Source organism: Fulmarus glacialis, unplaced genomic scaffold, assembly GCF_000690835.1.
Source record: "Fulmarus glacialis isolate BGI_N327 unplaced genomic scaffold, ASM69083v1 scaffold32472, whole genome shotgun sequence".
Classification (NCBI taxonomy): Eukaryota; Metazoa; Chordata; class Aves; order Procellariiformes; family Procellariidae; genus Fulmarus; species Fulmarus glacialis.
The window spans coordinates 1-15030 of NW_009200305.1; the positions used below are offsets into that span (position 1 = coordinate 1).

General features: G+C 40.5%; 1 protein-coding gene across 1 annotated transcript in view; it reads left to right on the forward strand.

Moving 5' to 3' along the window:
* The first annotated feature begins 2336 nt into the window (after positions 1–2336).
* The window catches only part of HSDL2 (hydroxysteroid dehydrogenase like 2), a 13718-nt gene continuing 1024 nt past the window's right edge, over positions 2337–15030 (forward strand). The window contains exons 1-9 of the mRNA XM_009573565.1: positions 2337–2452; positions 4145–4308; positions 4786–4884; positions 5007–5121; positions 7131–7234; positions 8104–8202; positions 13277–13471; positions 13964–14035; positions 14683–14868. Of these exons, the coding sequence (XP_009571860.1) occupies positions 2337–2452; positions 4145–4308; positions 4786–4884; positions 5007–5121; positions 7131–7234; positions 8104–8202; positions 13277–13471; positions 13964–14035; positions 14683–14868 (1150 nt within the window). The remainder of the gene's footprint in view (positions 2453–4144; positions 4309–4785; positions 4885–5006; positions 5122–7130; positions 7235–8103; positions 8203–13276; positions 13472–13963; positions 14036–14682; positions 14869–15030) is intronic.

Below are 15030 nucleotides of genomic sequence, written 5' to 3' on the forward strand. Positions count from 1 at the left end.
ATCAGAGGTCCGGGCCGGGGAGCTTCTCCCCGGCAGACAGGCTGGAAGCAAGGCCAGGAGATAAGGGGGCAGGTGGGGACTGGCAGAGGTCCTGGAAATCTTCGTGAGGAACACTCACGTCAGTGTCCTTGAGCGGAGCTTTTCCATAACTATGGAAGTAGTTATTGGAGGACTTTCATCTAAATCGGGTAGTGTATCTGAGATTTTATATATATGAAACTGTTTTTCTCTCTCTCTCTTATTCCAAGCCAGTACCTTCTTACCTGGCAATCGAATTTTCTTCTAGTATAGGATCATTTAGAGGCATTTTCTGCCTTTCTTCAGAGCCAGCACTGCTAACAGCCGGCAAGATAAGTTTGTGTTATTTGTTCCTGTGTGTTATAAACAGGATTATTCATTAAATTCCTAACATATGTGTAAGCAAGCTGATACGGCCTGTGGGTTTCTGTATTAGCAGTCATGCCTGCTGAGAAAAGAACCTACCTTATTTTTTTCAAGATCCCGGAGACTCCAAGGTACAAAGGTGAATTTGATATTTTCTATCTTATTACCAGAATTCAGCTGCAATGGAAGCAATAATAATGATGCAACCTTCACGGTACAGGTCATAAGCAATTTTAGACAAGCACATGCTGTAAAAACTTGTAAACTATTGGACTGCTAAGTGAATTAAGAAGTAAATCCTAAGTCTTGCAAGCTTCTCAGCTTAGGAGAGTAAAATGCTCTAAATTCAGGGCAGTTCTTTTGGGGACACTGAATAAATATTTTAAGAGGTTGGTGCATCTGGCTTTGTGGATGCTGTCACACCAACTTGCAGTGGATAAATTAAACTTGAGTGAGACACGATTAAAAGTAAAATGAAGGAATAAGCAAGAATGTTTGGAAAAAAAAAAAGAAAAGGCGTGTGAGAGATAGTATCAAGTCAGCTCAATGTTTCAGAGGGGATGAAGTGAAAATGAATTTTTCCTGTTAGTAGGGCTTTGCTTATTTTGGTGAACCCTATTTTTGTGGGCTGTAGGGACAGAATTGGAGATTGTGGAGCTGGAATTGAAGGAAGGGAGCTCCAGAGAGTGAATGTGGTCAGTGGTGATTGTAAGCCTAGGGAGAAAAAGGAGGATTATGTAGGCTGGAGATGCAGTTGTGCTGAGCAAAAAGAAGACTTGAGGGTGATGGCCAGTGTAGGAAAGGCTGGAGGGCAAAACTAGAGAGAGTGTAACTGGAGTGAATAGAACATGTTCCCTGACATTTTGGATAGAATAATAATTTGGGGAAAGGAATTGAATCTGGGGCTGGACTCTTCCAGGTTGGATCATCAGATAATTAAGGTTGGAGGGACCTTGAGAGGTCTCCAGTCCAACCTCTTTCTGAAAGCCAGGTCAGTTGGGAGATCAGAGAGGGTTTCTGAGGGCTTTGTCCGTTTGGGTCTTGAAAACCTCCAAGGCTGGAAACAGCTCAGTCCCCTGCTCTGTTGCCTGACTGTCGTCATGGGCAGGACAGTCTGAATCTCTCCAGTTCGAACCTTTCTTCTTTCAGTTTGAAAGGGCCTGTTGTTTCTCATCCTCCAGCGCTGCACCGCAGCATGTATGTTTGGCTCCATCAATCACTGCATAGGTATTGGGGGGCTGCTGCTAGGTCCCCCCAAAGCTGTCCTGCAGGCTGAACTGGCTCTCTCACACAAGTGCTGAGCCTCCAGCCATCTCTGTCTCCCTTTGTGGAACTTCCTCCCATTTGTCAACACATACCTTGTATTGAGGGACCTAAAACTCATCGCAGGATGTAAGCGTGGTCTTATGAGTGCCAAATAGAGGGGCATAATTCCTTCCCTCAATCTTCTGGTTGTGGTGTTCTTGTAGCCCAAGATACTGCTGGCCTCTGTTGCCAGGCATGCTGCTAGCTGACGCCTCGCTTGCTCTCTGCCAGGTCGCCCAAGGCCTTTTCCAGAGAGTGCTCCCTGGCCGTTCAGTCCCCAGCCTGTGTCGTTGTAGGGTCTCTTTCTTCCCGGTGCAGGACTGTGCATCTGTCCTTGTTGAATTTCATGAGGCTCCTGTTCATCTGGCGTGTCGGGGACCCTCTGGATAGCAGCCCTGCCCTCAAGCTTGTGAATTGGTTGTCGTCCACCCTCAGGGCATTTTGTCACCTCCTTCAGGTTGATAGAGATGTTAAACAGGACTGGTCCAGGAGTAGAGGTGGTACCCCACTTGTTACAGGTCTCTGCAGAGTATGACTTACTAACCATCACCCTCTGAGCCTGACCAACCAACTAGTTTTCTACCCGTCAGGTTGTGCACCCATCCAGACCGTAATATCTTAAATTGGATGCAAAAACCTTGTGAGAGATGGCGTTGAAAGCCCTGCTTTCACCCACCCCATTGAGCAAAGGGCCTGATTTTACTACCAGTGTAGCAGGAGAAGCCCCTGTGTCCTTGACGTCCTTCACAAGTCTCTGCTGCAGGTGAACTTTGGTTTTCCCCACATGACCCCTCCTTTGTGGCCTGTCCTTGCTCCTGCTCTCTGTGTGACACCTTTGTACATGGGAGCTGAGTCATGAGTTCCTTGTGTAGCTATGCCAGTCTCCTGGTACATATACTTCTCTTCCTGAATGGACCACTCTTGTCCCTGGAGGGGCTTAAAGCTCCACCAGCTTTCCTCAGCTTCCTCCTTCAGAGCTGCCTCTCGCTGGACCTCCTTTCCCTCTTCCCCAGCTAAGGTGGAATCTGCTGACCTCATATCAGTTGTGACCTCATATCAGTTGGTTGAAGGAGAAGCCAGATTCTGGCCTTATTTGACTGAGTTTTACAGTCTGACTGTGTATTGCAGAGCTGAACTTTCTTTACTGTGCACATGACTCGACTCAGCAGCAGTTTTTTGTGATTAGCTGTGCTGTTTTGAGATTTTTCTTCCTGTGCTTCTCTAGGACCCAATTTTGCACAGGAAAGCTGTTTGAAATGGCACCTGCAGGCACCTTCATTGACCTCCTGGGAACCCGCAGGTGCCTAACTGTGCCACAGCAGGGGAAGATCCCTCACCCTCCCTGCCTCATCCCAGTTTTCTGCCTTCTGAATGCAGACACTTACCCTCCTAGAGAGTGTTTAGAGAGGGATGCTCTCGGATTGGAGGGAAAAAACAGGCCTGGAGAAACAGTAGTAAGTCTGGCCCAGACTGAAAGGAAGTCTAATGCAAGCTTGGAGGCTGGTGTATGACATTTGTGATGCGAGTGAAAAGTGAAGTTGCTGTAGCAAATAGTTTATATGCATTCTCTAACTGCGGTTGAAAACTTGGACCTCTTGGTTTTTTCCACTGAGTTATGGAAAGCAACACAAGCTTTATGCACAACACTGAAATGCACATTCCTTCATATGGAAAACCTGTGGTCTAAGAGGCTTTATTGTCAAATGTGCTTTAAAAGAGATCAACTTGAGTTGATCTTTTGCTTTTCAAAAATTCAGTGACATTGTGTAAGCTAGACATCTTTCTGACACTCTAAAACTTCTTAGTTTCTCCAGAGGTTTTGATTGAACCCATTTTTTGGGCGGACCCATTGGATTAAATGTAGTTACTGGGAAACTGTTGAGTTTAGTGTAAAAACTTTAAGAGAAATAATTGCCATTTCTGAAAATCAAGTTTTTGGCACTTGCGTGTGGCACCCTGCTTTGGCATTGTGGTTCTGGACTTGAACTTTATACCACATTGAGACAGCAGGTTTTTTGTGTTTAGAGGGCTGTGACTAGTAAATTACAGAGAGCTGTAATTACAGAGGTGTGTTGTCTCATTAGAAACTGGCATTTTGTTTTTACAGCTTAGTCCTTTTCCGTTGTTGGAGAATGTAGCAGCTCTGTTGTAAACAGTGTGTTGGATCATTTTACAAAAAGGGAGAAATGTAGTGGGGTGACCTCTGTAACCTTGCTTTATAGTGTTTGCAAACTTGGAGAGTGGTCTTGCCTTCAGTGGTACAGTACTTTGCTGTAGTTGTAGCCATTTCTTTTGTATTTAGGGGCTGCTTTCGTAGTAAAATGATGAAGGCATTTGTCTGGTTGGAAGACTGCTCTAGTTACTTTTTCCCTTAAAGAGTGCTAAAAGTCAATGATTTACAGGTTTTGCTTTGTTCTCCCTCTTCTTCACCCTCCCCTTCCCCCTTCACCTTTAGGAAACTGGCAGGATGCACTCTCTTCATCACGGGCGCAAGCCGGGGCATTGGCAAAGCCATTGCTTTGAAAGCTGCCAAGGATGGTGCAAACATTGTGATAGCTGCCAAGACAGCTGAGCCCCATCCTACTCTTCCAGGGACTATCTACACTGCTGCAGCAGAGAGTAAGTTGTAATAAATGAGGGTGGGCTTCAGGTGCTGGGCTGGGTGTATGCCCTAGCTTAATTGTCATACCTGAGTGGAAAACTGCGTAGACTCTCTTGGCTCCAATTCACCTGTGTGGAAAACTGCATAGACTATCTTAGCTCCAATTCACCTTTAATAAAATAAGCTTCCTGCTTCTCTTGCCTCCCAGGAATGCTGGGAGGCATCAAAATACTACTGTAATGAAAATGTATGTTTATAGATATGAAAATGCAATGTTAATGGAGATGTATGTGTGCACCGTACACATTCTCAGTGTTAAGATTTGGTTTTGGTTTCCCTGTTCTTTATGTAACATGTAAAAAGGTAGCAATTTGCGAGTGCAGTTTTCAATGCCTTCTTGAAGTGTGTCATTGAATGAGAGATTCTTAGTAGGTTCATGCTTTTTGTTCCATCTGAGAGCAAATTTTTAAATGTTTAATTTTTTAATTGTGCAGTTGAAGCGGCTGGAGGAAAGGCTTTGCCATGCATCGTTAATGTGAGGGAAGAACAGCAAATTATTAAGGCCGTGGAGAAAGCTGTGCAGACTTTTGGAGGTATGCTAAAGTGTGGAGGAGACGTTAACAGGCAGATTGTTCAAACAGAGAAAAGAACAGCCTGCCTTACTTACACTTGTTGCCTTTAAATGCTAATGTGAAATGGCTTATTTTAAAACCAGGGATTGATATTTTGGTGAACAATGCAAGCGCCATCTCTTTGACTGGCACTTTGGAAACAGAAACGAAGAAGGTCAATCTTATGATGGATGTCAATGTCCGAGGAACCTACCTTACGTAAGTACTGAGAGAGGGAAGCAAAGTAATTGTAACAAAATGTATGATGTCATCTGAGTTTTTCTGAGAAATTGTGTAGCTCAATCACGTGCTCACAGGAAATTGCTCGGTTATTGGCCAACTGATTTGAAATTAATATTTGCAAGAATTAATTGCAAGTTGCAGTGAACAGGAACTTTATTACTGTAGTCATTAAGTGTTCACAAGCCCCTCCATGCAGGTAGGAAGCAGAAACTAGTTTATTTCAAATGGAACTCCAGCTTGGCTTTGCTACATGCTGCCTGCTCTTTCACTTCAAGTAAAATGACTAACCCTTTGCCTACATCAAGTGCAAGGTCTTGTTTGTCAGCTTCCTTCTCATAAGCGTCTTTCTCATGTTTAGAGACGTTATGTAACTTACCATAGTTAAAAGAGAAATGTTAAAGATGTAACTTAACAATCTAAAGTGTTCTCCACCTACTTTCAGCTTATCAATTCTATCGTTTATTTAAATTACCATATCAAGATTTGATTTCACAATTTGTGTGGTCCTTATTTTGCTCATTTTTTGGAAGTTGATTCAGTAGGTGGGATCATCTGCAGGTTTACATGATGTCATTTAAAGTTGCTCTGTTTTAAAATGAAAACTTTGATTTTTGACAAGGTTGTGTTTAAAAAAAAAAACACAAACCCTTAGGATAATGCAGATTCTCTAAATTCAGTTATTGCTTGATGTGATCAGGAGCTTTTGTATCAAAGTTTTATCTAGAATAGTGTCTGTCATTCTCCTTTGTGCAGATGAATTTGGTTATCAGATATTATTACTATATTCCTTAATGTTCTTTTGCTAAGATTCAGTGAAGGATTTGCCATTAGAATAGTGTAAAAACACACATGAAAGGAAACACATATGAAAGATTAATGCCTTTCAAGGGAAGTTACAAATGATCTTTGTCATTGCTTTTATAGCTGTCAATTAGGAAGACCTAGTCAAGCATTTCAGCCTTTTCTTCCCATTGCTTTGTATGTTGCTTCTGCTCATAATGTGTAGAGATCTGTTTGCAATTTAATGTTGAGAAAGTTACAACAGCTAAAAAAAAAAATGGTGTGGATTTTTTGTCTGAGTGGTGGAGGTAGAGAGGATGTCCCATCATACGGACTATACCTGTTGACATATTCTTGGTTCCTGTGCATTAAGAAATTGAGACGTCTAACAGATGTGAACCTCACACACTGCCACTGAAGAGAGTTGAGATCCCAGGACGTTTAAGCGGGTGGTAAATGGTTTACTTTACTACTTTAATGATTTTGCAGTTGAAGGTGTCCCTTCTGTGGCTGACAGTATGTGTGGGTCCCGTTGAAATGTGTGAATAGTAGATCAGTAGTGTAGTCTGCTGCGGTGCTCTTCTTCCTGTGAAGCTTGATTAAAAATTCTCCAGCAGAGATCAAATGCAAACATGTACCCTAATGCTAGAAGTGAAGTCAAATGACGGTTCTGGAAAGTAAAAGTTACGATTTACAGATATGTGTAAATTCTAAGTTAAATGAATAGTGACTCTTCAGTCAGCAGAGAATATTTGTACTATACAATATTATTTCTTGAGAGTAGTTTTAAAGAAGAAATAGGTATGTGATCAGAAGAGAATATATTTATGACTAAACAATGCTCTGTGCTGTTAATTTTGCTTGTTGCCTCATAGTGTTTTGTTGCCCCTACCAGAACTATTACAAGGAGATTATGGCTTCTGAGCATCTGGAAAATCAGCTTTAGTAGATGCTGCTGTGCTATTTGGAGAGTGTGGTCCAGTTAGATGAATACTAGGCCTGAGACAAGTGAGCGAGGACAGATTTTTTTTGTTGTTGTTCTTTATATCAGTTTAATAATTGATTAAATTATCAGGGGCAGGGTCTCAGCTTAGTGTTGGACTTTCATGAAAATGAAAATAACTGGTCTGCTAGTATGGTTTTTCCTGTAATTATAGATGTTCCATAAAATAAGAAGTGATGATTAGTCTGAATCTATCTTTCAGATCTAAAACATGCCTTCCCCACTTGAGGAAGAGTAGGAACCCCCATATCCTGAACCTCAGCCCACCTATGAATCTGAATCCCATGTGGTTCAAAAATCATTGTGGTGAGTAGCATTCAGGTACCTTTGTTGTAATTTTTTGACAACCATGTAAATACCTGGTGACATGTGCAGGAGTGCCAGCCCAGAATGAAGAGAAATTGTTTTGTGGGAAAACGTAGTGCAGGTTGCATGGCCTAATACATCCTTTATGTTTTCAAGAATGTTTTCAGGGTAAGAGTCTGTGCTTTTTCATGGGAATTCTGAAGACTATAAAATATTTTCTGTTCCAAATAGAGATTGAAACCCAAAATCTATTTTCTTACAGATTCAGCTTCACATTTGATTTAATAAAGTTCAATGTTGTCTTTTAAAATGGAAATTAATTTTGAGGTGGGAAAGGGACCCCATTTTGTCTTGAGGTTAATGTTGCTCATTTTAAAACTGTAAAAAAACCTTTCATGGACACTTGGCTTGTTAAACTCCTCTAGCAAGTCCCAGTTCTTTCCTCCCAAAAATTTCCTTTCTCAAAATAGATAGATGACAAAGATTTAGAATTTCCTTTTTTTTTTTTTCCCCTCCCCTTTTTATTTTCTATGGAATACTAGTTTGGTCGTTAGGCCTTTTGAAAAAAATTGAGCACTCTGTGTGCACCACAAAAGCACCACAAAACCACCATACAGCTAGGCTTCAGTCGTTCTTTTTGTCAAAACATGCGTAGCTCTCATTTTGCTTGTAGTGAAAAGATGGCAGACTACAGTTTGTATCTGCTGGGGGTGGTGGGGGGAAGGGAGAGATTTTGACTCTAGCAAGATACTGTTTTGTCCCCAAAAACTTAATTTTCCTTATGAACAAATAATTGGTTTTTCTTTCCTTCATAATTAAAGTTCTGTTGTAAGAGTGTAAATTTTTATCTTTTATACTTCCTGTCTTAGCTTACACCATTTCTAAATATGGGATGTCCATGTGTGTCTTGGGAATGGCAGAAGAATTTAGAGGAGAAGTTGCTGTCAATGCTTTATGGCCTAAAACAGGTAATCTTTTTTTTTTTAATGGTACTAAAATAATGACTTTCTGTATTTTGTCTTCTACAGCTTGTTTTATTTGTCTTTGATTGTACTTCAGACTTCTTCTGGAATTGACTCAGGAGACCGAGCAGTTCTTTTGCATGTTCTTTGTTCATCCTGCATGGATGCTGGTTTTCATTCCTAGTTCTCACTAGACTATTGGTCACTTTAATCCAAACTCATCTTCAGCTAATTTGCAAGCCATTCAACCCTTTCAGTTGGCTGAAGCATCTGTGTAGTATTTGGCTTGTCTGTGTTCTTTCTCATGGTTTGGACAGCATCACAGAAGTATTAGCATGCTTTCATTAGTAGGTATTAAATGTCTCTATGTAGTATATTTAGAATTCCTTGCTACTTAGATTGCCAGAGCGTAGACGGAACTGACAAGATACATACCTCTGTAAATGCAGAAATAATTTTAAAAAGCCTGTTCCTAGAAGTTCTGGCACAGCGGGCGAGCAAACAGTTGTTCACAGAACCACCTGGTTGCAAGTCACATGAAATTAAAGAGCTCTACGGAAGAAAAACAATGCTCCCACATCGTATTAATTTCAGTTTGTTGTCTATGGGTCAGTGAGGATCAGGGCTGCTGTTCGAGGTTTAGTCAGCTGTTTCTAGAAGTTTTGGCACAGCGGGCGAGCAAACAGTTGTTCGTAATAATTTCAGTTTGTTGTCTATGGGTCAGTGAGGATCAGGGCTGCTGTTCGAGGTTTAGTCAGCTGTTTGCCAAAGAGGCCAGTCTCTTCACTCCAAATACATCTAGGTGCAGAAATGATACTGATGTTAAAATCGGTAAAGACAGAGGGTAATCCTGCCCTTAATGGTGTGAGCCCAGTCATTGTGTTATGAAGCATTACAACAGCAGAGTTTATTCCCTTAACTAGTGGAGGGAGGGAAGAAGGAAGAGGAAATAAAAATATGAACCAAGATCCTCTTCTGGGGCTAGTGCTCCAGTGTAAGAAGTGTTTGTACCCCAGACACTTTTCAGCGTTTTCCTGTTAGGAGTTGCAGGCCCCTTTTAACTTCTAGTGTGGAAGCTCTCTGATTTGCTTCCTCTAAAGTGAGGAATATGAGCAAAACTTAATTATTTCAGACAAAATCAGCTGAGCTTCTTTGCTTAAATACACTAGGTGTTACTCAGTTGAACAGTTGGGTTAGTTTGTCTGACAGACCTGGTCCTTATTCATTGGTCTGGATGCTTGCATCCTAAATTCTCCCAGTAAATGGATGCCTCATAATTCTGCTCACACTATGAGTTTTACCCGTAGAAATATTTTCGTAAGGGATTGACTTTTTAAATGATAATTATATCATTCATGACAATTATATCATCACAAAATCTGTACTGTCTATTTTGAAGGGGATAAGCTCTTCATCTTTGGTGGGTGTACTGAAGGCAACTGCATGTATAACTTCATGGTCTGGATTGCCTTCCTGGCAGTGGAGTGAAAGCTCACTGCTCAGGTTTTGGGTCTCTGTTTTATTTTTTTATTTCTGAAGGAGTTAGAAGAAACATGCACTTGTTTCCACACACTTGAATCTTGAGTGCTCCAGGAAAACCTCAGAAAAGTTTCAATGGAGATTTCCCAGGATCTATCCTTATCATGTGGAATAGAGCCATGAAACTTGGTACTTAAAGCCAAGCTCCCTAGACCTTATGACCATCCTGCCTGGCTTGGCCCTAAAATGCCACTCCTAAATGGGTTTTATATCTCCTCAGAATCCTATATAAAGGAGTAATTTGGTTTTCCATTAGCAGAGGTGATCTTTTATCTACCATTATGTGGTTTTTGGTCACTGACTGATTAAGCAGTGTAAATTGTATATGAGAGTTAGGGACAGTGAAGGAATTAATCCAGAGTATCTCATTCACACAGAGAGATGTGGTATGAAGCTGCAGACAACATTACTAATTTGACTTATTTTCTCACACAGAAGGTGTTACAAGATTACCTGTGTCTTGTAAATGCACATATTTACATGCTGCATAGGCACGTTATGTGCACCCTCCATGGCTTTCTGATTTTCCAACACCTTCTCCTTATGATTCTAGCTATGCTGGAGAAAACATTCACTACTATTGTGGAAATGAGTCAGTGGTTTTATGCGTCCCACTGTACTGCTGAAAGCTAAAGAATACTTCCTGCAGAGACCAGCTGGTTATACTAGGTCTTTATTTTGCAATGTAGGTGTTTTCCCCACCCATCTGAATAATTTGGCCTCCTGGTTTTCGCGGCAAGGCAAAACAGAACCTAGGAGAATTTGTCCACCCGCTCACACTGAAAAATTTTTCAGAGGGATAGCTAACTTTATAGGCATACATTAAGTCTTATGTTGTGTAGGTGAATACATTATTTCTTTCCAGTGTTTGCATATGCTGTAACACTGCAAATGTCAATAATAGTACCAGTGTCCCAGATATGGTCTGGTATTAAAGGATGTCTATGATGGTATTAATTACATTTCTACAAAATCTGACATTCTTACTGGGGAGGAAACCCAAACCAAAGAAAGTAGTGTCTTTCTCTTGTGCGTAAGAGTGCCACTGTGCCGTTGGTAATATATTTGTACCTGCTAAAATAAGTCAGAGGATAACACTGCAGAAGCTGGCACTTGTTATAGGGTGCAGCTAATATCTGTTTCCCTCAGGAAACTGCAGAACATGAGGCTTGGAAGTGCAGGAAGATTCAGTTTACAAATTACAACAGTATATTCTAATAAATGCTTTTTTTAGTAAAGATTTCTCTCTCTGAGATGCTGCAAAGTAAGTTTAAAAGTAATTAAGCTTTCTATAAAATCAAAGGTGTGCAGACAGAGCTTTGTATTTGCTGAATCCATTCTGGCTCATTCAGTTTAAGATTGTTAGAAACGTTAGCTGAGCTCTCAAAGTTTGTATAAATCAGTGATGCTTCCATGAAAACTGATGTGTCCTCACGTATAAAAGAGGATAATAATGTGCAAATGCTCCAGTGCAAAAAATGTTGTTTTGAAAGGTTTATCTCCCAAAAGAGAGAAAGTTAACTACTTTCATGTGGTCACCAGAGAGATAGAGTTACAGACTTCCATGGTATCTAAAATACAGTTGCAATGTTCTTAATTAAAAAATCCACTATAATCTCATACAAATGTATTAGCCTCAGTGCTAGTATGGATGCCAGTATCTGTGATTAATCTGACTCTTGAAACACATGAAAGTATGCTGGTAATAAGATGCCAGGAGCTTTCCATTTATCTAAAAGTGAAAGAGGAAACCTACCAAATGGGCAAGGGGCAATCCCATCACTAAGAGCGCATATGAATAATAGAGGTATCCTGGGACAGAATTGGAAGACTCTTTGTGTGCATGAGAGGAAGACCAGCAGCACTTTATATGAAATAAGTGGAACAATGTGCAGCCAGACTATGAGGCAGTACCTGTTTAAAACCTTTTTGCTTCAGTCTGTGCACATAGGCTTACTGTGCTCAGAAGAATAATAGTTGACACTAACAGAGAAGTGGCAGAAATGTGGCCCAGGAAAAGTGAACAGGTTAATGAATCCTCAGAATAGTGGAATATATTCAGGTCAACAGAACCTGGTAAATTTCATCAGAGTATTTGACAGAAATATTCTCTGAACTGTTGGTAGTTTTTTAAAAAAAAAATTTTAAATCTTGCGGGACAGATGATATTTCAGAGGACCAAAGAAAGGCAAATTTATTTCCTGTCCTGAAAAATGAGAAAAAGACCTAGGGAGACCTAGGTGTATGTATAGTATATCCATTCGCCACTTTTTATTTAGGGGCAGTTCAGTTGATTTGAAAAAAAGAAGCTGCGGTTGGTCAAAGGTAAATGAAACCTAGGGGTTAATCCTCACCACAGAAGAGTAAAATAAGGGAGTCAACAAGGACATCTACCCACTCTTGCACTTTCCTAGAAAACACTTCGACAGGATCTCCCTGGCCAGCGTTGAAGAGTGCCATCCTTTTTCCCAGTTCCTAGTTTGGAAGATGAATGATCCAGCTCAGATAGATGTGTCCTGCACAGTGCCTATTTGCTTTTTAAGGGATGTTGGGATCATTTCTGCATCAAAGCCGCTGTTACTTTGTGTGGAATGGAAACACTGAAGGGAGGACAAAAGTGATTTAAAATCGGGTTTATCCTTCCACCTCCAGGATCTGCCAGCCCCAGGTGTAGGAGAGGATTTGCGCATCTGTCCCAAAACTTAGGGCAGAGCGTTGAGTCTTAAACAGCAGATGGGAAAAAGTCATGAAGCAGAACTGTATGAGGGGAAAACAGTAATATGGCAAATGCCTAAAGCTACAACCAAAGAGCCTCTTTGTGGAACAGGGTGAAAGAAAAATGAAATGGATACCTCAGCCTGGAAGAGCAAATTACAGACTTAGACTGGAACATGCCACAATGTTAGTAGCTCCCTTGGGCGAAGCATAAAGAAGACTAATGGAACAGTGCAGAAGTTAGTAGAATTGGTTAATAAAACAACCAGAAGTTTAGGAGACCTGGATTTTATTTTTGGGTCTAACACAGCCTTTCTGTGGATTATTGAACAAGTTCTTTGCGTTTTTGGTATTTGGTTTCTCGTTAACTTAGGAGAGACACTTGGGTATCTCATGGGAGTTACTACAAGGCTAAAATTAAGCGTCAAGATTTTCAGTGTGATAATCACCAAAGGAAATTCCTCTTAATCACTGATGTGTCATACATTCACTTTGAGAAAACTAGTTGAACTGTTAGTTTTTCATGTCCTGAATAACCTGGAGGAAATCCATGGCAGGGGGACACACACACTGATAAATGGGTAGAGGAATGTGAATGTCATAAAAAGTCCCGTCCATTATTCCACTTTTTGGTTCCTTGATAGTTTTCTGCTTTTTACTGGTGCTTGTAGAGATGTATTTGTTGGTTGGTAGCATTTCATTGCTTTGTCTTCCTACAATTTCCTTTTGTGTGAAAGGAAAACAAAGTTTGTGTACTTTCCAGAGAGATGGGAATCTCACGTTGTCAGTGTTAAAGCTTTGTTTTCTTACCCTCCAAACTTTCTAGCCATACATACAGCTGCTATGGATATGCTGGGAGGATCTGGAATAGAAAAACAGTGCAGGAAAACAGACATCCTTGCAGACGCTGCGTATTGCATTTTAACAAAACCAAAAAGTTTCACTGGAAACTTCATTATTGATGAAGTTCTGCTGCGGGAAGAAGGCGTTAAGGATTTTGATGTCTATGCAATTGCACCAGGTAAAAAAAAAAAGATCTTCAAGATGAGAAGTAAGTTCAGGAAGGAGGAAAGGTCGTATGGAGAATATTAATACAGTTTTTTTTCTAGGGGCTCTTAAATTAGTCTGTAAAAAGTTACCTTGCCTCAGCTTTCAGAATGTGCCTTCCTGGAAGGCACATACGAGTCCACTGAGATTCTAATCATCATCAAGTGCCTATTAAATTAAAAAAATACTTTAATGAAAAGAAAATGTACCTGCACTGCAGATGTATGTATTACTATTTACTAGCTAGTAAGATTGATTTTTTTTTTTCCTTCAAGTGTTTTTCATTGCAACTTTAAGAGGCTTCTAGGTCAGATTTTAAATTCTAAACGTTATTTCGTGCTATGTCATTCCTTCACATTGTAGTTTATTTACTTATAAACTTGGCTGTAATTTCATACCAAATGGATTCCTCTTTGTGTTGTCCAACTTTACTTGGACTTACTGTTACATTTTTCCTCCTTTTTAGGTCACCCCCTGATGCCTGACTTCTTCTTAGATGTTGAAACTGACATGGCAGACATGAAACAAGAAAGACATGGTAGGGGAAGCACTGTGTGTAAAAGTTGATCATTTCTGACAATAATAAATGTCCTCTCTATTTCAAGTTGTTTCTTCTTTTCTCCCAAGAGCTTGGCCTCCGCTCAAGCTATGTGCAGAAACTCACTTCTCATTTGGAGGGTATGATTTATGGAAATGACTCTGTACTTAAAGCTAGGGAAAACTCCTGCAGGACTTTCATGGTGTAAAATCAGTGCCTTATTTTGCAGAATCCTTTTTTAACCATCTGAATTGTGGTTGTATGAAGGTCACAGGTAAATATTGCTGGAAAAAGAAATTAAATAGCAAACAACGCATTTTGCAGGAGTGTCGTGTAAGCATTTGTGATGAACTGTGAACAGTCAGAATTAGAGTTTTGCTGTTATTTTATTTTCGCTTTTCTTTTGACATATCAGGAATTGAATTTGACGTATTTAGGAATTGAAATATGTTGCAGAATTACCTGTAGTGCTCTACACCTGTTCAGATTCCCAGGTGCTAAAAACTTCCTTTATCAGTATTAATACTGAAATGGGAAAATACTACTGTGAAGCTTAAATCTTTTCAACTGAATTCTCTACACATGTTTCTACATGGAGTTTTAAAGTGGTTTGGATTTGAAAGAGAAAAATAACCTCTTTCTTGTAGGTGTTTCCCAGGCATTGAAAGAGGAGAAGAAATTAAGCGGATCCCAGCACGAAGGACCAGATGGAGCTAAGGTTAACACAGCCAAGCCATTGAGTCCTGTTGCAGAAACGTTCAGACTCATTCAGGGGGCAATGAGTGAAGAGTACGTGAGAACTACTCAGGGCGTCTTTCAGTTTGAATTATCTGGTAAGACCGTCACTCCTCAACCCTTCACATGCTCACGCTCCTAGCAAAAGGCACTCGGTGTTTTCAAACAGAAACACTCCCCTTTTCAAGCTGATCCCGAAAGAGACCACCTTTTGTTTTGTCCTGTCTGATGCTCCTTCTCAGGACCAACTTCACGCGCCG